Source organism: Mastacembelus armatus, chromosome 8, assembly GCF_900324485.2.
Source record: "Mastacembelus armatus chromosome 8, fMasArm1.2, whole genome shotgun sequence".
Taxonomy (NCBI): Eukaryota; Metazoa; Chordata; class Actinopteri; order Synbranchiformes; family Mastacembelidae; genus Mastacembelus; species Mastacembelus armatus.
In genome coordinates this window covers 17,078,812-17,101,732 of record NC_046640.1, presented here as the reverse complement: position 1 = coordinate 17,101,732, position 22,921 = coordinate 17,078,812, and the positions used below count along the sequence as shown (strand labels likewise).

The window sequence follows — 22,921 nt, the reverse complement described above, 5'->3', positions numbered from 1 at the left end:
CTTGAAAGTCATTAAAATCACATTATGGAAAACCTAGTAGCCTGTAGAGTGTGGCTTTCTTTAACTTGAATCAGTCACCTACAATATGTCAACAGAAATGTTCAAGAGCTTCTTTCCTTTATTTGTAGCTAATGAGATTAGTGTTTGATTTTGGTGGTTTGTTTTGCATTAATAATTTAATGAGGTTTCATTAATGGAAATATGGAGTTACCCAGTTATTCTAATACTCGGCAGTGTTAATATTTAAACACCAGAAAGAAACTGAAATAAAAGAAACAAGATACAAGAAATACAAGAAATCAATCATAATGCTTAAACTATTGTCAGTTTACAGTTACTCATCCATCTGGTGATTTATATCGTTAATCCAGAAAAACATTCAGGCCTATTATAGACTGGCCGTCTTTCCTAATCCTCTGTGTGCCTCACATGGTCCGCGAGTGTCTGGGTGTATACAGCGTTCTTCAGGTTTGTTTCTGGATTTACGTGCTTGACAATAAAACTTGAAGTTGATTGGTTGGATGTGTTTAACGTAAACTCATTCTTCGTGGTGATTGGCTCGTGAACATGTCAATCATGTGAAGTCTTACGCCTTATTCCGTGACGTGACGTTGAACAGGAACATGGCGCTTTGTAGGAGAGGTGTTTCATGATAGTCAGAGCTATCGCTTAATTTCCTTTAGTTATGTTTATTTAAAAACAGTAAATACTCATTAGTAATATGATAGGTCATGAAAAGCGTTCGCTTCTTTTGTCTCTATGGGCAACGGGACACTACAATTTGTAGCGGTATTTGCTGTCGTCAGCTAAAATTGTTAGCGTTGTAATGCTAGCTGAAGCTAGTTAGCTGGCTATTAGCAAGTCGCTAAACAGAAAATATGCTTGTTTATGTAGCCTACATTGACAATGATCATCAATGATTAAAAAACCGTGTATATCATCAAATCATCCATTTGTTTTTTCGGGTGACGAATCCAATTGGCTAACATTTTGTTAGCTAAGCTAGGAGGATGGAGCGGCGCCATGGATATGTTTTGTTGCTGGCCGGTGCGATTTTTCTGTCGGCGTTTTGGCTGTCTGAAGGTGCCCCTCTTCAGTATTCTCACAAATCAGGTGAGACAGTTGGCCTCAAGCCAATATACAGCTAACAGTTAAGCGATTGTTTGTTCCCGTCACCACGTCTTCTGTCTATCCAGCTGTTGATATTTGCTTTCTTGGGTAGCTGTTGCTAATGGGCAGCTAAAGCTAACAACACACCAGCCTGGCTGTGTTAACTGCTAACCAGGGGAGACGTTTGTTTGTCTGTCTACACATTTTACGGGATCGCAATTCATTTACTGTGTAAACTGGCTGGTAGAAGTGTTAATAGTGATAATAATGGAAGTAACACGGCTAAAGGCAAACTAGTAAACATAAACACTCGGCTGTTACTATAACGCTGTTTTGAAAAACTACCCATCAACCCATATTGGTTTTGTTGTGATTGATATTTAATTGAAATAAGTCACTTTCCAGGTAGTGGTAATATGTCTGAGTTAATATAATACGATTATAACTGCAGGTACACACATATTAACCATTCAGTAAGCTTGGTCCACTCACTGACATATAACCATGGAACAGCAGGATTGATGTTTGTCCACCTGCATGGAAACGCTGTTTGTTCTTGTTCTGAAATGAACCTTGAATAACTTGGTGTTTTGACTATAGGTTTCTCACACTGCTTACATACCAGGTCCTGTTATTGATGTGATTATTTATGCATGTAAGGATGAATAAAAATGTATTCAGAGAAGAAAACATTTTGTCATTTAATCATATGCCATAAACACTTAATATGTTCATTAAGAGAATTGCTCAGACGTAAAAGGAAAGTAATTCTTTGAAAACATTTACATTTCAGGAGTTCATGTGATTATTGAAAACTTAAAATGAAGTGATGCCTATTTTGATGATTATTCAGTGATATACATTATTTATCAGACAAAACATGTTAAATATTTAGTAATTACAGTTCCTAAAAAGTAATGGATGCATGTAGATGTAAATTTGATCTAGTGAAGGTTAACAATGTGTGTTGTAACAAATACCAATCTTATTTGAACCAGTGAATAATTAACAAACCTGTTGTGTCCTCAATCATAGTATAAAATACATGAAAGTGATGTTGCAATGAGATTTTTATGCTCTTGTTACATAGCAACCAGTCCTTCCCCCACTTTCCCCAATCTTTATTTACCTGTGCAGGCAGATAGATGCAGGTATTGCAGTGGATGATTGTTTCAAGTCTTAACTTAGTTTAATTATAGGTGAGATCACATGAATAAGATAGCTCATTTATGAAGCCACTTTAGAAGTGCCATCGGTTCTGTTTACACACATCAAATGTAGATCAGTGTAGTTAAGTTTTAATTGGAGTATCACAGCCAGGTGATAATGAGGTGTCGAGTATGCTTGTTAGGATGGATATTGACCTTACCCTTCCACTTATTTGATCAGTGACAACCACTCCAGGCTGTAAGGGGTTACTAGTATTACAAAATCACTGTTTTCTCCAGTCCAGTTGCTTCTTTCTTTTACTATCTTTTACACCAAAAGGAGGGGGTTTGCACTGTTACAGTACATTATAAAAGAGAATGTATGCAGATGTTGACCAGTCTGTATAGTGTTGTTTAGTTATGTGGATTAGTAATTGAAAGTGACAAAGATAACTTTTAAAATATGGAACTCTACATGGGTAACAATAAGTATTGGCTGCTTCATATGACCTCTTCATTTGATTGATGAGATTTGGTGCTGCCTATCTTAGCACACAGAAAAATCTTAGCCAAAACCAAATATGCCAGAGAATGCCCTGCTCCATGTACTGAATGCACAGACATCCATTGTTATACACACTGGAGGGTGAAATTTGGCAAATTGGGTCAGCTAGTCCTCTGCTTGAATGCCTACTGAAATATGCAAGGGAACCGAAATAAGACCTGGCAGCTCCCTGCTGTATTGGTCCCAAAAACCAGTTGAGTCATTTGGTGAAGCCTGCCAAGTCATAATATGAACCCATGACTCAGATAAGGCCTAACTTAGGAGAACTGATCCCATGTAGAGCTGCCGTGACCCAGCTCCTGTTTTTTTTTTTTTTTTTTTTTTGTTTGTTTTTTTTCTGTCCGACTGCTGCTGTAGCCTCTCTGGAACTCCTGCAGTGCCTGGAACCCTGTTGCTCTACCAGAGAGATGGTGTTTGTATCAAAAGGTTGCCTGCAATTACAGCCGAATGTCTTTTTTTTACAGACACTTGTCATATTTTCTGAACAACTGCTTCTATCAGTCACAGATGCATATTTTCTAAGTTTTTGTTGATGCAGGAAGTGTTAGGTTGAAACAGGGCTATAAAGGTCTGGTTTATCATTAACTCACTCTTGGTTCCATGGGTGCAGTAAAATTCTTGCTAATCAAGTGCACATTATGAAACTATTATTTTACATCAGGATGGTCTTGTACCAGGATCATATTCCATGATATCAGTTTTATAAAGGCTTGATCAAATGGTAGTGTAGTTTATTTAAATATTATTTAAATTCACATGACTTAGTGGGAGAATGCACCCAGGAATTTCCCTTTCACAGTGTGATGCTGTGGTGGTACCCAGTTGGGTAGAGGGGGGAGTGGGTCATAACATGACATGAGAACAGTATAGTAGTGCTTGCAGTAAAGGTTGTTTGTTGTTCATTTTTATGGAGGTTTAATGTTTGCCTTAACTCTAGAATACCTTCAGCTTTTCTTAACTGATGCACTGGCATAAAAGTGATGAATAATGTCAGAATCTTTCAGTCTATTCCCTTCATGGGAAGACTTACTGCACAAACAGCAAGTGTGCATATTTTCTCTCTTATTCATCAAAACGTCTGTCTGTTATGATTCAATCCAGTTCAGTTTTATTTGCATATGGCCAAATCAACACAACCATCTCAAGGAACTTTAAAAAAAAAAAAAACAACAAATCCCTTATGAGCAAGCACTTGGTGACAGTGGAGAGGAAAAACTCCCTTTAATGGAAGAAACCTCCAGCAGAACCGGGTTCAGTTTGGGCAGCCAGATGCCTCGACCAGCTGGGATTATTGGGGAAAGCATTTCCATACCTAGTTGGGCCCTGTTTCTTTCCGTCAGATGAAGTTATTTCTGATCAATTCATCTTTTTCCTCTAATTATAGATGGGTCTTTGTGAGTGTTGTGCACTCACTGGTTTTGATTGATGCATACTAAGCAGATTCATACAGGGTGGGCTGTGTTAGTTGTCCTGCTTTGCCATCCACTTATCTGCACCACAAAGGAATAGTTTATTACCCTCAGTAAACCATATAAGACCTAGCAGAGCCGCATTCCTGATGTTGATGATAAATTTCAGTGTAGGAAACACTTTAACTCAGCAGTTGTAAGTACATGTCTCCATTGAGCAATATCCACTGAATCTGTGTCCTGACTATGGACCCACTTAATCTTTAATTTCTTTTTTCATTCATATTTCACCACAGATGGTTTCTGTCTTTAGCACAGAGGATAAATGTGTGTAAAGAATCCAGCACAAACAGTCATCACATAGTAATTGCTAAAATAATCAGTTTAGTTAGTTCACGCAACCGTTTACACTTTGCATCACTTTATATGTCCTTTTACCTGCCTGTGGTCTTTTTCCAGGCATTGAAAGGCATTATTGAAAGTGTTTTATTGTGTAAAGGGAGCAGGTTGGACACTCCTATCTTTGTCTGTGATGCTGGTTTTCTGTGGCAGACATGAAATGAATTTCAGTCATGGATGACACTTCTAATGCTCCCCAGGGAGTTTATGTGATTGCTGCTCCTCTGATCTGCTCTCTGATGGGTTGTGCTGCTGGCTACATAACTGCTCTGTCTGTCTGTGTGTTAGATCTGAATGTAAGATCATTATACTTTATGGAAAAAATTTTGTTTATTTTTTCTTAAACATCACATGCAAAGGCAAACACATGCCGTAATCTGGGAAGCTCTGCTTTATCCACATGGCAAAATTAGAACATTATAAGGTTTATCTGCTGTTTAAAACCAAAAGTTATTGAGAAAAGTACCAGCTTAATATAGATGGAATGACCAAATTGCGTGGAAAAGATATATTTAAAATTTTTGTGGGTTAGTGCAGACATATTAACTTTAATCTGGTTTCTTATTTATTCCAGGGGACTCACTGTGATTTCTGTTGCACTTGTACTCAAATCTCCTCCGAGTGCTTATGTAAAAACAAGCCACATGGAGGCAGGTTTGCAGTCTGAGAGTATTCAGCACCCCCTTTCATCTGTCAGGAATTTTTAGTTGAGCAGGAGGAGACTCAATAGGTGCTGATTCTCCCTGTAGCAGACTGGATGTACCTGACAAGCTATGATCAGTGGGAGTCAGAATAAACAAAGGAGGAAGAATGAGAAACAGTGTCTCACACAATTATCACTGTTCTTCCATACACACTGTCATCCGCTGACGCACAGCATACCATGTTGAGTTCTGAGGATACTAGTGGGCATATGTTTACATTTATTAAAACACTATGAAATTTTGTGAAATTCTACAATTAATCAAATGTCTCCCAGTGAGAACAAAGGTGATGTCCATAAAAGGTCATTTTGAAATTTGGAGGGCTTGACTTAAATGTCTTCTGACTGTTCACTCACAGTGGCAGGAACGAGATGATGCAGTGACTGGTAGTCATACATTTTCAAATGAGCAGTGACATCTGGGTGATGATCCAATGTGGTGGACATGTGGCAAACTCATACTTTGATCCAAAGGAGGTTGGAGCTTTTGTCAGAATTACAATCTAAACCACAGGAATCTATGGTTATCAATGTAGTTTGCATAAAAACTATATCTTAACAAAGGTACAGCAGCACTTAGCAAGCAAGCAAATTTGATTTTAAATGGTTTTGTTGTCTCTACTTTTATGTTCTTTAGAAGCACTTTATGTTTAGTGCGCTGGTATGCTGAGAAATGCTCTCTGTAGTTGATATCTTTTGTATGTGTAACAGTGCTTTGAACAAAGATGTTGGTTGTACTAAATTGGAAATGAGTTTCACTAAACATTTTAGCAGTGTAAATGTTGGTTGGCAGCAGTTTAGTGAAAGAGCAGCAGCTGAGCAGCACAGTCAGTGGGATGCAAGCCCGCTGTCAGCCCTGACACTCAAGCTGCTGGACCAGCAGCATCCTCACCAGTGCAGACCCACACCTGCTGTCACCATTGCTGCACCATCAGCTGCTTATCAGGCAGTAGAAACCCCCACAGCCATCTCACTGAATGGCTGATGAGGGATAGAGGCTGAGTTTTCTGGTCTCAAGTGTCAATTATTTTAAAGTCACCATTTTAACTCTTTCTACATTCAGAACTATTGCAGTGTTATGTCTTACCTTTTAGTGAACTAGAGCACTGTGAAGGGTAGTTTTGTTGTTATGGTTAAATATACCGTTGTTAGATCTAGAAAACGAGCCAGTACACCTGCAGCCTGCTGTATTACTGTTTGTGCTTGTAATTTAACAAGGCTGTCAGGCTAACAGGGCTTTTTATATCTATAAATGTGAATGACTCAGCCCAGTTTCTGTTTTTCTCATTTCAGGTAGAAACACAGGAGACACTTTGTCTGTCTCTGTCTGCCTGTCCCTGGTGGTATCACTGACGGCACTTGTGGCCTTGGTGGTGTTGCTAGTGAACTGTGTGACCTGCTGCAAGGAAAGGGAGATCAACTTCAAGGTGAGAGTCATGGCCGGCAGGCAGCCAGACAGACACATCCCCATGTGCTCTCCTGCAGTCTACACCTAACAAAAACAGTGTTAATGAATTTAAGATCTGTGAAAAATATCTTGCTGTACTATCATGTCAGACATAATCAGTAATATCTCACCACCTGATTTATGTTGATTTAGGAGTTTGAGGACCACTTTGATGATGAGATCGACTTCACTCCGCCTGCTGAGGACACACCTTCTATGCAGTCCCCAGCTGAGGTGTACACCCTCGCTGTGTCCCCTGTGGCTCTGCCTGGGCCCCCACACCTCCAGCCACCTGCATGCATCACAGGTGCACACTCACAGACTCGTGCACAGTCGCAGTTGGATAAAGGAATACTATCAAACATGCACATAGTAGAGTTTCTCATATATTGTACATGCACATACAAATAACATATTGTTATTGACATATTGTTCTGGTTTGTGATTTTCATGTTTTCTGTTGTCTGTGGTGTTTCTTCTCTTTTTTTATTGTGTTTATTTGTAGGTTGAATCCTACAATGAAAAGTATTAATTTGCAAACATTTCTGTTTTATCATCATCACAGCTTTAGCAGCAAGTGTAGCTTTTCCAGAACTCTAGTCAGGTGAAAATGATTAGTATCTTCTTGCTTTGTGGTTGGCTTCACAGAAGGATCCACAGGCTTCCAGGTTGCACGTCACAGTCTGAGTTACATCCAAGAGATCGGCAATGGCTGGTTTGGTCAGGTAAAACAGATTTTCTTTAATGCAGAATTTTTGCATTGTCACAAAAAATAAAAATCCTTAAAAAAATAGTTTTAGTTTTTAACTACAGAGTGATTAAGGTGGCTTCCTGCATCCTGTGGGATAAATACTCTGACTCAGTTTGAATCTTTATGCACATAATTTCTTCCTCTGTTTTACTGCTTATTCTGGGACTCCAATGAGGCGGATGAGTAAATATACATGTTCATTAAATAATCCTCAGCCCGTCTAGTGGACTATCCATCTCTTCACAATTTTTCAAAACAGTTCTTTTTTTTGCAGTTGTTGGCATCCCTTGATCTCTGTTAAAGAGATTCATGTGGACCAGGAGACACATTGCATGTTTTTTTTTGTCTGCGTGTTGCTTAGTCTAAAATATTATGTATTGTCAGGTCCTTCTGAGTGAAATCTACACAGATCCAGGTGGAGCCAGAGTGGTTGTGAAGGAGTTAAAGGCTAATGCAAGTGCCAAGGAGCAAAATGACTTCCTGCAGCAAGGGGATCCATACAGGTAAAAAAACAAAGATTGTTTTGTATTATGACATGCACACATTAAACAGGGACAAAAATAACTTTGCTACATCGCTGTTGTTAACAGCACCCTCTACCTTTCTTCTTACACATTGCATCAAACTTAATCTTTAAAATTTAAACCAGTTTAAAGTTTCTTTTTTAATTTTTTTTTAAATTAACATCAGAATCAAAAATCTGTCTTGTTTTGCCTTCAGAGTGCTACAGCACCCAAATATCCTCCAGTGCCTCGGACAGTGTGTTGAGGCCATTCCCTACCTGCTTGTTTTTGAGTACTGTGAAATGGTGAGTGACCATGTCTTAATGTATTAGATGTTGTTTTAGCGCTTCCTCACTCAGAAGGCTTCATTAATCGAGAAATCTGGCAATTAGCTCATGTCAGTGTGTTAAGGTTACAGATTCATACTGCATGAAGACTTTTCTTCCAGCTAGTATGCATAACTGACCCAGGAGACAACCGGGACTGAAAGCTCACAGTTTCAAATTAGCATCTCCATTCATTGTAAAATATTGAAGTGATTTAGACTCCAACATGGCAACTGGTTCATTCACTGTTTCTCTTTTATCTATTCCGGGTGGGCCCTTGACTACAGGGAGCCCCATACCCTCCCTCCCTCCTCTGCTTCAATCCTCTGCCAAAGTCACATAGCTACTCTTAGCCTGGGACTTCTCGCATTCCCACCTCGCCCAGTAAAGCAACAGGCTTCATTTTCTCTCCTCTGGTGTCAGCTCTACCAGTTGCTGTGTTTGTGCATTTCTATGGGTTTTACCTTGTGTATTTTGGAAACTGTTGAGATCAGTCTAAAGTAAACTAAGCTACAACTAATCTGACCAATGAAGATCCAGGCTTAAAATTTGAAGGGAAAAACTGTTTTTTCTTCACCTGTTCCATAGCACACATCACTTAGTACCCTCAGGTACAGTATAATCTGTACCTTAGTGAAATGTTGAGTCTGATGGCCTCGTCACATTATCCAACTACTATATGTGTGTGTCTGTGTGCACAGAACAAGCATAGGCCCACCCACCTACTTGCTTTATGCCAGGACACAGAATGTCTTTTCCTCAGCTGTGAATGAGTTGGCACAGTCTGAGCTTTAAACTTTAACCTCACAGTTGTTTTTGAGGAAGCACCCTATTCATCTGCTGGATCTAAATATTCATGTTAGGTAGTGTAGTTGTTCAGGTGTAAACATGCACACTATAGGGTGATTGCATAGAATATTATTCTTTGTGCTTCCAGGTTGTTAAGCAAGTTTTTATTTACTTGCAATGAAATCAAAAGGCATATCTGCTGTTTAAGTTTGCTCTTGTTTGCACAACCTGGTAAAATGTCCAGCTGAGTCCAGACATTGCCAAACATTGTGTAACCTTTCTGGGACAGGGTATTGTCAGCTGCCCAGGCCTGGCTGGTGTCCTGGCATTGTGGTCTCTCCCAGCCAACTCTAGTAACATCTCTGACAGGAGATGGAAATGAGTCAAGGTGAATGACTTATCACAAGTCTGTGTGGGTCTTTAGGAAAGATTGCATGATTAAGAGCAGGACCTGTTTGTTGAAGGTGATAATTTGTGAAGGTAGCACAACTGAGTGATGTCTATGCTCGTTATCTCTTGCTAGATAAATAGTTTTGAGCGCTTCATCCAAGTGTGATCTTGTTACACAATACATGCTTCCTTTCAAGGTGTGCTATCCACACAAAAACTTAAACAAAATAAAGTTTAGTTAATGAAGAAACAAGCAACGATTTTCTTGTTGAATTTTAAGTAAATGACAACCTGACTGTAGCCTCTTGCTACCTCAGTTCATGTCAGTCATCCTCTAGATGTTGAAACATGAAATGTGACACTGCAGCAGCACAGTGGACAAGGTGAATCCCAAAAAGCCAATAGACTCTGACGTTCCCTGTGATAGTCTGTTGATTTATAGTGTTTTTTCTCTATTTTGTATCACCTTTGCTGGGTAACCCTGACTCAAAGCATTTTGGACATCAAAGTATATCGAGCAACTGCTTCAGGGGCCACAGAATGTCAAATACCATAGTGTGAGTGACAGTTTCTAATGTGTGGATCTCCTGGTTGGTGCTGGGCCAGGACATTAGTCAGACCCTGCCCTAGTTCAGGGTCTCAGACATGAGCCAGCTGACGTTGGCTTTGAAAGTTGTTTATCTCTTACATGTATTATGGTCATTAAAGCAGCAACACTGTGTGCTGAGTTGCTCTTTATTATCATAGCATTTATTAAGTTATACTTTACTCACAACGCTCTACCCTTAAGGATATTGAGAATTAAGCTTTGTGGAAGTTGTCTTTCTGTGGTTGGTTTCCTTTTTGACTTTTTTTCTGTATTTAGTATTTTCAGAACATGCTCTACTGATGGCAACTCACCCTTAAATTAGCTATGTTTTGATTACTGAATACAGTAGTCTGGTAGTGTGGAGAACAAGCATAAAAAAAAACATACATACTCAGTGTGTCTCATGTGGTTGCTGAGCTAAACCTAAACTTAAACCTGTGCACTGGAAACTTGGCATATTCCTTTTTATTCACAGCCTTTCACAGTGGATGTTGTTTTATTGACAGCAGTGGGTCCACTCTGTGGATACCAGATGTAGTCACCTGCTGCAGAGCCTTCATGAGTAAAGACAGGCAGAGGGTAGATTGAATGCCATACATTGAATATAGCTCTTCTGTGAAAACCCCTTCTCAGAACTGTGTGGTAGCCTGTGTGTACATGTGTGGATGAATATGGTTGAAGCAAAACAGGTGCTTATGTAAGACGACAAATTTAAAATACTTGTAGCGAGATAGCTCAGGGAAAACGAAACCCTTTGTAAACAGACACACACACAAATGTGTATTTTCGGTAGCTGTATACGACTTGGCATCTTTAAACAGAAGTGCCTCATATACTATGTCACTCCAGTGTCTGTACAATATGTTCTTATTAGCTCATTCCTCAGGGGAGCCCTGTTCTGATTGTTAATCAGGAGTTCACTCCAACTCTGTGGTGAACATGATCTCAGATAAATTGAATGGTAATTTTCTTGCACATTTAGGAAGATTTTGACTAAACTGTTTACTCCCTAAAACATTATCAAAATGTACTCACACTGACTAATAACCTGACCTTGTTTCACCACAATTTAGTGGAATATCAGAAATGTTTGAGGTACAGTATACAGTATTTACAATTTCTCAACCATTAAACATTGTTGTTACAGGCATGATGGTGAATGATCACCACAAGTGTCTATGGAAATTCCTGGATTGTGAACCTGCACATAACTGTGACCTTTGTATTTCAGATTTACAGCCCGTTTACTTTCTTGTGTTGACTCCACACGACACTGTGATAAGTCACACTAGCAAACTGACGTGACATTTTAACGTAAGAGATCTAATTAATACTCATAATGTCTCAACCTACTTCCCTTCCTCTTTTCTCCCCTCCAAGTATGACCTTCTAAACCCACCTGAACACGGACACAGTTTATTTCACTGACCTGAGCTTGACACTTTTATTAATAAATCTCTGTGACACAGCATAGAGGTCCATTAAAAAGCATTATCCTTATTTGGTCCTCTCACACATCAGCAGTAAGATGTGCTGATGAGACAGGAACAGGAGAGTCTACTGCCCCTGTGTGGCAATGAATGCATAATGCATTTAACTAAGGTGACTTGTTAAAAGCCTGTACATTTTACAGTACAATACAGGTTCTGTTGGATTTGTTAAAGGTTTCCTGTTTGATGCTGATGACCTAATAAAACTGTGTGCGTTTGTGTGCATGTGTGTGTTTGTAGGGAGATTTGCGGGGCTATCTGTCTCAGCAGGATTGGATGTTCCGAAATGCTGAGTTGCTACAGCTGCAGAGGATGGCCTGTGAAATCGCTGCTGGTGTCACTCACCTTCACAAACACAACTTTCTGCACAGGTAGCACTTCAGAATTGCAACACTAAAGCAAGTTCACCACTTTTTGACTCACTAAGCTGAGCCTTGTGCTTTCAAATAATTCAGCTGTTGTTTATGAAATGCCCACTCTGGCAATAATTAGTAGATACAAAAAAATTCTGATCACATATTTACATGTTTAACATCTTCTCATAGATGGGGCCCATTAATTTAAATTAGGTTTTAGTATTATTACTCTGCATTATGTTAATAAACAAAGGGTAAGAGATAATATTAATTTTCTACATATAACAATCTGTAATTTTGTAGATAAATGTATAGATAAATATTTTCACATCTTAACATTACATGAAATACACATAAATAATGCTGACCTACCTTTTTGGATCTAGTCTTACTATTATGCAATTTTGTAAGATTCATTGGATAAATAGCAAATTTACTGCATATGTAACATCATGTGGTAAATGAGGCACATACATTAAGAAATTACAGTAAAAACATAGGTCAAGTGTTTTACTTTAGTGCTTACTGTCAAGCCAGTCTCCAGAGTGCCAGTGTCTTCCAAAAAAGGTGTGTACAGCAGAGAGGCTCCGTTTCATTTTCATTTTTACCCCAGCAAGTACTGGATGTCTAGCACCTAGCAGCCAGCAGGGTACAGGGGGTGTTAGGAACGTCTGGCTTGGGGTAACATACGATGCTCAGCTCATCAGCTCTGTTCTGCATGCTTAGAATAGGCTCAGAGAGTTCCAATTACACAGCTCCCATGCATTGCCACAGTGTCAGCTGTCTACTGCCATAAGGATATGATGATTCTGCTCTTTACATGTAAGAAGATAGCCTCATATTTGGCGTTGTGTATTAATCCTTGTTACAGCCTGAAGGAAGTTCTACAAGCTTCCCTCGATGTGGACTAATTTAATTTACAATCGTAAAAATATTTCTGTGCCACTTTTAACCGCCAAAAATGAGTCAAGATTACACAAACTGATCTGCTAGTTCAGCCACATGCTGGTGGAGTTGAATGAGAGGCTGTTGAAGTGCAGATTTGTAATGTAGGGGTGAATGGTGCCACAAAAGAGAGCAAAGCATATACTCTACTGTATGTCACGAAAGCAAATTCTTATTGAGAAGCTGCTTGAAGGACATATCTGTGGTTTAGAAACAGTTCTACATATTTTCTTTTGTAAATTTTGTTTGTTGGTTGCTAAAGTTTAGATAATTCGATAAATGCTTGACATCTTTGAGAGTATTCACTGGAAATTTCTGCATATTTATGTTATATTCAGTAAAATACTTGAATACAAATTCTGCCTTGGAGTTAAGATAAATCCATTGTAAGTAATAAAACGTCAACAAAAAGCCCTAGTTCTTTAGACGTATTTATATTAGTCATATCAGTTAGTTACTATGGACTAGGCTGATTATTTTAGTCATTGATTAATCTGGAAGTTTATCAATAAATTTTCAAAGAAAATTGCTGAGCTGAAGGTGTTTTGGTTAGTTTACACTGATATATGTGTCAAATACTATATAAACATGAAATATAGCTCACTGCAAAAATATAAAGTCATGGTTTTGAGAGATGCTGATAATCAACAGGTATTATTATTATTATTATTTACCCCATTGCTATTGCAAACTTTAAAATTTCCCAGCTTTCACAGCTGTCCTGATTATAGTATAGGATTTATTACTGACATGCCATAAACTTGCCTAGTAGGGTTAAGTTATTGGACCCGTTTCCTATTGCTTTGTTACTGTATGTTGGGTCCTCAGTCAGCAGAAGGGGACAGGGGACAGGACAGTTTAAAATAAATCTCCATTTATCTTACAGAGATTTCAGTCGGTCTGACAGTAGCTGGGCCATGTGCATGCAAGAACACTAGTGTCAGCAATGTTTGTCGTTAGCTGGGTAAAAAGGATTTGGAACTTTCCCAGGGAATGCTGCTGGGCTAAAGAGAAAGCAAGGGCTGCCTTGTCGTTCAGTGTGAATGAACTACCATATGCTTAATGTGTAAGGACAGCCTCAGAGCTTCTTACACCCTCTCCTGGCGGACCCTCAAAACATAGTCAGTGTTTCCCTCTAGAAACTATATCCTGCTGCTGTATGCACGAGTCAGGAATAGCCCCTGTATACGTCTTGTTGCAAGTTGAAGAGTAGAAGCAAATGACAGAAGCCTATGAGATAATTTCTTGTAGTTGCCAAAGTCATTTGTGATCCTTGCCAGAGTCCCATGTCCTTGATTCTTGCACTGTAATCTTAGCCTTTGAGGTTAAGAGCAGATGGTAGATGTCTTGTTGATCTTCATATGATTAATTTTGCATTCGCTTTAGCCTCGTCTTTAATTTAACTTTACTTTTAGTACACAAATGACAGTACAGAAAATTGCCTGGCTGGCAAGAACCAGTTTGACTGTAAAATTTTCATTCCAACCATGAAACATGCTTCATAATCATTGAATGATTTGGCAATTGTGAATTTGCAAAGTACTTAATTTACTCCTTTGGGTCCTGCTGATGTGTTTTTTTTTTTTTTTTCCTTGCTGTCATAGTGATTTGGCTCTAAGGAACTGCTACCTGACTGCAGATCTTACTGTCAAAGTGGGAGACTATGGAATTGGACCCTACAGATATAAAGTAAGCTGAAACTCTGTTGAACATCAGATGTTTTTCATCATTATTTTGTGGACCTGTATTTTCTTGTCAACATCTGGATATATATATATATATATATACACAAATTTCATCAGACTGGTCGATTTTAGTTTCAGTTTTGATCATGGCATATATGTATGTTACAATCAGAGGTTACATTATTCAGATACATTAAGTAAATGTAAATGTAAATTCCAAAGGTCAAATGAACATTTTGTGTGGCCTAATGCCACAAGACAACCCTGCAGCCCCAAAACACAGCCTTCATGGTTATATCTTGAATCCCTCTGGTGTTAACAGCACCATCTGGAGGTTTTGTGTGGAGTAAGACAGAAATGTACACTGCCATACAAGGATGTGTACCATTCAATGTTCTTTGCCAATAAACATTGATGTTACAATTTAATCTTCCACAAGGCTCCGGGTGAAGGAAAATAGGTTGTTTTCATTGTAGGCTGTGAAGATATTTACCCATTATCAATGACATATTTCACTGAACATTTTGCTTCTTTTCTCGTATAACTTTCCTCACTGCTTATGTTCTAAGGCAGTTTTGTCTGTTCCTTTAATACTGCTGCCAACATCTGTTAGGTTGGCTATCTATATTTTATACTTTTAAGATAAAGTCATCCAGGGTATCTATTTCTGGGAGAGGCAAAGATAGTGCCTCAAAAAGCTAATAACTAAAACTCTCCTGAACACTTTAAATGAGGAACTGTTTCTCCTAAAAAGTTACAAAGTTTGTAAAAATTAAATACCATCTCTGATTTATTATTTTTTAACTGCATTGTTATAGGAGGATTACATCATCACCGAGGATGATGTGTTTGCCCCCCTTCGCTGGTTGGCTCCCGAGCTGGTGGGTGAGCGACATGGGGGTGTCATTACTATGGAACAGACCAAGCCCAGCAATGTGTGGTAGGTGCAAGACTACAGCTCTATAATGACAGTACATGCCATGTGTTTAAAAACCTATAACTCATAATAAATGTGAGTGAAAGTGAATCTAATCCAGACATGATTCAAGTGCTTTGCCCTGTTGTCTGTTGTTACATACATGATTCAGCTAGAGTCATGTAATATAATCAGGAAAACAATATGCGGTATATATAGAATGAATATCACCTCTAGTTCATTGCTGAGAAAACAAGCCTTTTCTGCTAATACCAGAGCTTCTAAATCCTAAACAAATTGGCTAAAGTCTAAAAGAGGGAAAAAGACACTGACACTGCACCACCTAAGCATCTCTCCACATTGTATTTCTTCTCTTCGTCTTCTCAGCCCCTCCCATTCTTCACTACTCATTGCCCTAATGCTTTCCGGTCAAAAATCGCAGCGTTATGTAGGTAGTTCTACTTACAAGACCAAGATTTCCTCCTGAATAAAAATATATTGATGTTCACAATTTTCCTCATGCAAAGAATAACTCATTAGTGAATTGTTTGAATTAGGGTCCTGCTATTAAAGCTGCTTTATTAGTCTTCTAGTTCAGTTCTGTTTCATTGGCTTTGGATATTCATAACATATCACCTGCTGAAGTTTCATGGTCAAGAAGTTAAAGTCAGTTGCTGAACTTAGAGTGCTAAAGATGGTTTTTATCTTGCAGTAAATACCAAGAGTTATTTTATCCTCACTTGTATGTAGGGCCCTGGGGGTCACATTGTGGGAGCTCTTTGAGAATACTGATCAGCCGTACCCACATTTGTCTGACCGTGAGGTTCTCAATCACGTGATCAAGGAGCAGCAAGTCAAACTCTTTAAGCCACAGCTGGAGCTACCTTATTCTGACAGATGGTGAGTCTTTGGAAAATGTACAATGTATTGTATCAGAACAAAATAGATGAAAATTAGTAATTTTTGTTTAAATGTTGTTTAATGTGCTCCAAGTTATTTGGCCATCAAAAATATAGATTCTCTAAAAAGGTCTGTTTTCTCTGTAACTGCAGGTATGAGGTCCTACAGTTCTGCTGGCTGTCCCCAGACAAGCGAGCCACATCAGAGGAAGTACACCGTTTGCTCATCTACCTGCGCATGCAAGGCCAGAAGGACATAGAAGAAGATTTTGAGCAACGGTGGGATGCCCTCAAGCCTAACCCCTCCACACGGCAGACCACTGTCAGCCACTCCTCTTTCCCAATCTTGGAACAGTTTGCTGAAGATGCCCTGCGGCAGGAGATTGATGAAATTCTGACTGTCACTGAAACTAGTAAAGGTCTTAGCTTTGAGTATGTTTGGGAGGCAGCTAAGCATGATCACTATGATGGCAACCATGGCCACTCAAGCATGGACACAACGTTAAACTGCCACAGCATGTTCTTTCCTGTTTCTAGTGAAGACATCCAGGCCCATTTCCCTGATCCTGTAGCCAGGGCAGTGGGCACAGAAAGTGGTCATACTCCATCAGGAATACCTGGGATTGTACCAGTGTTTGATGCACAGAAGCCATCTAATGGAAATGAATATTACATACAACTAGAAGAACAAGGGGAGAGCACTACTGGGGAAGATGGCAATGAAGGACAAGACATGGACTTTAGTTCAGGTCAGCAAGACTTTGTTATTCTCCAGGATGTCCACCTTGATGAGTCTAGCACTGATGCTGATTTTTTTAACCAAAGTATTGACTCCAAGGACTCCTACTTACCAGACAGTCATATTTGGTCATCTCTTGAAAATGACAGCCCATACCACACCAACATTTTTACAGAGGGAGTGTCCAAGCAGGATGAGTCCCCTGCCTGGAGACAGAGTTTTATGGAGCTTCCAGAGCGCAATGGGAACCCTTTCCATGAAGGTGCAGCTTTAGAAGACCAGATGGCAGATAAAGACAAAATCTATGGGGATTCTTTTTTAGGGGATTGTTCAGAAGCCACTCACTTGGGGGGTCCTGTGAAAATGGAGGGGGAACACACAGAGGTGACAAGGCTTCTGAACACTGAAAAACTAGCTGACAACTTTATCTTTCTCAAAGACCAGAGGCTGATGAAAGATGGATCTAGTTTCTCAAGTCCACAGCAGAATTTCCTTTTACCCGGTATCGTCCATGAACCAGAAGAAACATTCAAAATGAGTTCTTGGGACAACCTAGGGACTTCAGGCAGCTTAAACACAGTAGACCCTTATTTAAAACCTGCCACAAGTAGCACATCCTCCCGACAAGAATTTTTAGACTCTCCAAATACTCAATTGGAGGAATTATATCGGTCCATGTTAGAAAATGAAACACTGGTGCCTTCCATCACTGTGGTCACAGAAGATGACACAAGCAACCAGCTGTCAGTTGGAAATAATTCATCCCCTGAAGACCTTGATCTCCAGCAATCCTCAGACAGAGTTATAGACTCTGGTTTTGATTCTGCCTCAGAGAGGTTTGAGGTTATCATTAGTGAAACTAATGGCCATACCCCTGCGTTCTCTGAAAGTGCCACTACAGACTCATTGTGCACAGATGCCAAATTTCCCAGCCTTGAAGATGACTTTGCAACCTCAGTGGATAGTGCCCAACCCAGAGGAAGTAACATGCCTGACAACCTGGAAATCCAAGCATTGTCCTCAGAAAACAGAAACACTGAAGACCTTGCAAGTACTGATGTGTTTAGTGAACTTATTGAGTATGCAGAGCTGGAAACTACTCTATCTGACCAGGAAGAATCCTTAATGGATACTAGTGCGGGTCCTCTTCTGAGATCTGCTCTGTTGGTCTCTGGGCCATCTTTGGATCAGATCAGCCAAGACAGCTTACTGGAAGACAGTATGTCCACTACTCTACCAACTGTAGATAATTCAGCTGAGACACCAGACTCATTAGACTCCCTTGATATCCACAGGCTTGGAGAACAGGGAGAAGAGCTGAATGCTCAAATAGCTCAACAAAACCTCCAACCTCCTTACAAAATATCAGACAGTGGGTATGAGACAGAGAACCTAGAATCTCCAGAGTGGAATTTTCAGCCTCATGTCACAGACCACTCCCCTGTACGAAATGGCATGAATCTTGCCAAAGAAGACGAGACAAGAGAGAACACAGCTCTGACAAATCTGGTTCCACCAGAAATCATCATTTCTGAAGTGGAAGGCGTGCTGGATATTCACAATGAGGATCCATGTGAAGGCCAGCAGCCAGATCATGAAGGTCCGCCCGAGGAGCCAATCTTGGTCAGTAATTACAGAGACTCTGCCTACTTCTCAGACAATGAATCAGAACCTGAGCGAAAGTCTGAGGAAACTACTGCAGGAGGTTCTGCTGAAGTCTCACGGCCAAGGGCCTCTCCTCATGAGGTTGGTGGCTCCTCCGGAGGTCTGGCAATGGAGGTTGATGAGGAGAAACTTGTAGATTGTTTATTTTCTCCGCAACTGTCTTCTTTAGCTGCTGAAGCACAGGCAACTAATCATCATGTTAGGGGCATATTACTTGAGGGAGATCCAGGTATGACAGAAAAATCGGAGTTGCAGGTGACCAATAGCACTAATGAAGATACAAAGAAATTTAAGTTTGTCAAGGATGTAACACCTCTTGGTCACACAGACCCATCAGATGATCCAGAAGCTTCCGGTCCACATCCTTGTGCTACCCCATCAAAGCCAACACTAGACAGTGCAGTTCATACTAAACTAACTAGAACCTATGCCAGCGATGGTCATAGAATAAAAGAGCCAGACATGGAGGGGCGTTACCTGGGGAGGCGGGATGGCTTAAGTTTAGATAGACAGGAGGATGGTGTGGATGCAGACGAGGAAGATGAGAACAGTGATGACTCTGATGATGATGTACGTGCATATCAGCTACACAGCTCCAGCTCAGACAGTGAGGACGATACAGTGCATACGGTGCCACTTATTGTGTCAGATGACAGTAGTGCAAAAAACCTGAAGAGCTTGTTGAAACCCTCCACCCTGAAGATCGAGGCATCATCTTCCCTGCCTCCTGTGAGGTGTAGTGCAGATAACTCCAGAAAAGCCGTGTCCTTCTTTGATGATGTCACTGTCTACCTGTTTGACCAGGTATTGGCTGTTTACATTTAGGATTCACGTTTTTTAACTTTGCATGTTTATGGCCCCTCGGTTTAAAATTCAATGTTTTCTGATTTAGGAAACCCCCACCAAGGAGCTGGGTGACCACTCATCAGGCTCAAACAGTCACGTACCAGAGTTCAGCAGTCCAGTGTCCAGCGCCAGCTACTTGAACCGGTTCATCAATTCTGAAAGCTCCACAGATGAAGAAGGTAACATCTAAACTTGCTAAAATGTAAGCAGCTGCTGGATATGTTTTTCCTCACTGTATGCCTTGACTTAATCATTGATTTCCCTTAGGTGGCGGTTTTGAGTGGGATGATGACTTCTCCTCCCCTGCACCTGCCTTCCTACCTAAGACACACAAAGACCCAGTATCCAAGGCTGCATCCTCATCTGCAGCGTCTCGCTTTTCCTCTCCACCACCTGGAACGGGTCGCATGCTAGAGCTCAACTGGAACAGCTCCTCCAACTACTCCCGTTTTTCCATCTCACCTGCCAGCATTGCAAACTTCTCCCTTACGCATCTTACTGACTCCGACATCGAACAAGGAGGCAAGTTGGACATGCATCACAAGACTTAAAGGAATAGTTCATTAGAATTTGGACATACATTTATTTGCTTTCTTGGAATAACACAAGTTACCACAAGGAAAACAGTAATCTGGAGAGTTACAGCAGTTTGCAGTGAAATAACTGCTGATGGCCCTATGCATGTTTTGATGATACGCCTTTTAATTAACACATAAGATCTAATGTGCTTAATGAGCTTTAGGTGATAGGTGAATTTTGTTACCTTTGGATAATGCAGGGCTAGCTGTTTTACCTTGTTGCCTTGCTGCCTTTTGGCATAATTTCCAAAATATTGAACTATACTGTTAAAAATAGTTTTCATTGCAGTCTGATGACTGTATGATCATTGTCAGATTGTACCACATTCATTTGATTTTTAATATGAAATGTGCCATGTTTAAACTCCTGTCTCCTCTTGTGTCCACCTCAGGAAGCAGTGAAGATGGAGAAAAAGACTAATGTGATAAATGAAGGGATCATTTATCGTCACACTATTGAGAAATGAACCTGTACTCGCACTTTCTGAGAATGGAGAACGACCGAATAAGGACAGATGACACGGTTTGTGGGCCAAACCGTGGATGCTTCTCTCAGGCAGAATAGTTCCTCATGGAGTTGACCATGAGAAGAAAGGCTGCAAATGGACTTTAAGCAAATAAGACAGACAAGGTCCAGTCCCAGTCTGAGCCACATCACCTCTACAGCTACATCAGTGTGTGTTATATCTGTTCAGTGCAATTCCACTTTGGGGAAAAAAAGAAACAACTTAAAAAAAGGCCTAGCTTCTAAATGTTTGCTTTAAAGACTCATCAAATGCATTCCAGGTGTGTGACTGCTTCTCTTTGTCGTTTATCCATGTGCACTCCTTTTCCAGGACTTTTGTATCACCAAAAAAACAAAAAAGATTTATGTTCTGAATGAATGAATTAACACACTGGGCTGGAAAATTTATCACTACAGACAAATAGGAATAAGCTCATCGAGTTCAGTTAAACTGAAGAGCCAAGCTTTTTCTGTAACATTAGGTTTTGCTCTTTCATGTTATGTGATTATTTCGGTTGTTGCCTTTTTTGAAAAAGTGACTTGTTTTTTGTGTCCTCTGGCTGGATGTCCTCACAGTGTCCTAGATAGAGAGGACCTCTGTGTGGTATTATTCTGTACCAGAAGTGGAAGAAGAAGGTTTGAAATTTTGGAAGCCCCATCCAAGCATAGGATGATGGGTAACTAAGAAGTCCTCATCTGTGCGTCACTATCCATATTTATGTTTTGAAAGGAACAGTGACAGGAAGTAGTCTCATATTTTAGAGACGGCTCAGTAAGAATTGTTGGTGTTATTGGGCAGTGATTGTCATATTAATCACTACGGATTAATATGGGGAGGTCTGAATGACAAAGTTTTTCATTTTGTAATTCCTTATTTTATATGTGCAGCAGTTTAATTCGTTAGTTTCCTCTCAGCTACTTGTCACCAGCTCGTCTGTTGATGCTGTGAAGACAGCTGCACTCCTTCATTTACTGTTTCTACAAAATTACAAATCACACATTTACCGAGTTTGTATAGAATGTGGGAGATTTTATTTTTACATGTCAGAATGAAGAAATGTATTGAGGTGTTTGTAAACAAATGTGCAATGAATTTAATGAATTGATTTGTGTGAGTTCATAGGATGATCTGGTTAATGTGGCGGTGGGTCTTTGGTAATGTGCAGGGACTTATAGCTTCACAAAAACACTACTAGAACAAAAAACATTGCTGCTTTTATCAACTTAATGTCATGAATGGAGCTGTTTGCCTTTTTTACTTTTACTTTACCTGTTCAGGTGGTATTTTCTTCCCAAGAGACCCCTTGTCATTTTCATTATTGTATCTTATAATGTTCAGGCCATACATCATCTGACTGCACAGGATTGGTTGTAATATGTATGCTTTATGATCAGTTTCTGTATAGAAGCATAATGAAAATGGTTAGAGATCAAGATATAACCCCCATTTCCTAAGGTATTTGACACTAGGTTATAGTCGCTGTATGGTTCTTTCTTTTTAATAACTGGATTTCCTTAAAAATCTGGTCACTGATGAACCACTGTACTTAATCCATAGTACATCATACCCGTTTCCCCAACCCCATACAGAAAGCACTATATCTTAGACAATGTTAACCTCTGTTAAAAACCAGCAGCCTGTGCTTCATTTAAACTTGAACATTTATTTAAGGAAATCTTATTTGACTACAGTATACATTTGCTTAATCTTGCACATTTGAGAAATGTAACTTAATGTTGAACTGTACTGATGTATATACATGTTCATTTTTTTGTCTGTAAATGGGAATTGATATAACTGAGTTGTAGGTATGAGGTTTCATTTTGTAACTTGACACTGAGTTGATCAGAGGAACATATCACAGTCATCAGCTAAAGAGCAGTTAAATTAAGACACAAAAGCAGATGTGAATTCATTCTGTCCTTTAAACTTGTAGATTTTAAAAATATTTTTACTTCATATTGATCATGCTTAGTGTAATTGAATGAAATGTTTATAATTACACTGTTTAATATGAAAATAAATGCAAATGAACTTCTAATCTTATGTTATTTTATTACGCAGAAGGTGAAGGCAAGAAGGTGGCTCTTGGGATGTGGACAATAACTACTTTTGTAATGTTAGTGTGGGAAGGGTAAAGTTAATGTATCAAAAGATAAAAACCTGG

At 39.6% G+C, this 22,921-nt stretch overlaps 1 protein-coding gene and 1 long non-coding RNA gene across 3 annotated transcripts; one reads left to right on the top strand and one right to left on the bottom strand.

Moving 5' to 3' along the window:
* The first annotated feature begins 611 nt into the window (after positions 1–611).
* lmtk2 (lemur tyrosine kinase 2) lies at positions 612–22,795 on the top strand. Of its 2 annotated transcripts, XM_026324337.1 has the most exons (14): positions 612–1,113; positions 6,628–6,761; positions 6,935–7,088; positions 7,430–7,506; positions 7,917–8,035; positions 8,253–8,340; positions 11,860–11,990; positions 14,525–14,609; positions 15,424–15,545; positions 16,272–16,421; positions 16,574–19,628; positions 19,717–19,849; positions 19,938–20,192; positions 20,641–22,795. In XM_026324337.1, exons 1-14 carry the CDS (start codon positions 1,011–1,013, stop codon positions 20,667–20,669), a joined length of 4,635 nt encoding a protein of 1,544 aa, XP_026180122.1. In that variant the 5' UTR covers positions 612–1,010; the 3' UTR covers positions 20,670–22,795. The 2 variants fall into 2 exon arrangements, with proteins under 2 accessions (XP_026180122.1, XP_026180123.1); XM_026324338.1 differs by lacking the exons at positions 612–1,113; positions 6,628–6,761; positions 6,935–7,088; ... (1 more) ...; positions 7,917–8,035; positions 8,253–8,340 and adding an exon at positions 8,350–11,443.
* LOC113140498 (uncharacterized) lies at positions 6,705–12,609 on the bottom strand. Its single transcript, XR_003296653.2, has 3 exons — positions 12,502–12,609; positions 6,916–7,073; positions 6,705–6,826 (listed from the first exon to the last, which is right to left on the bottom strand). It is a non-coding gene; the product is annotated as an uncharacterized LOC113140498 (long non-coding RNA).
* Positions 22,796–22,921: the final 126 nt, after the last annotated feature.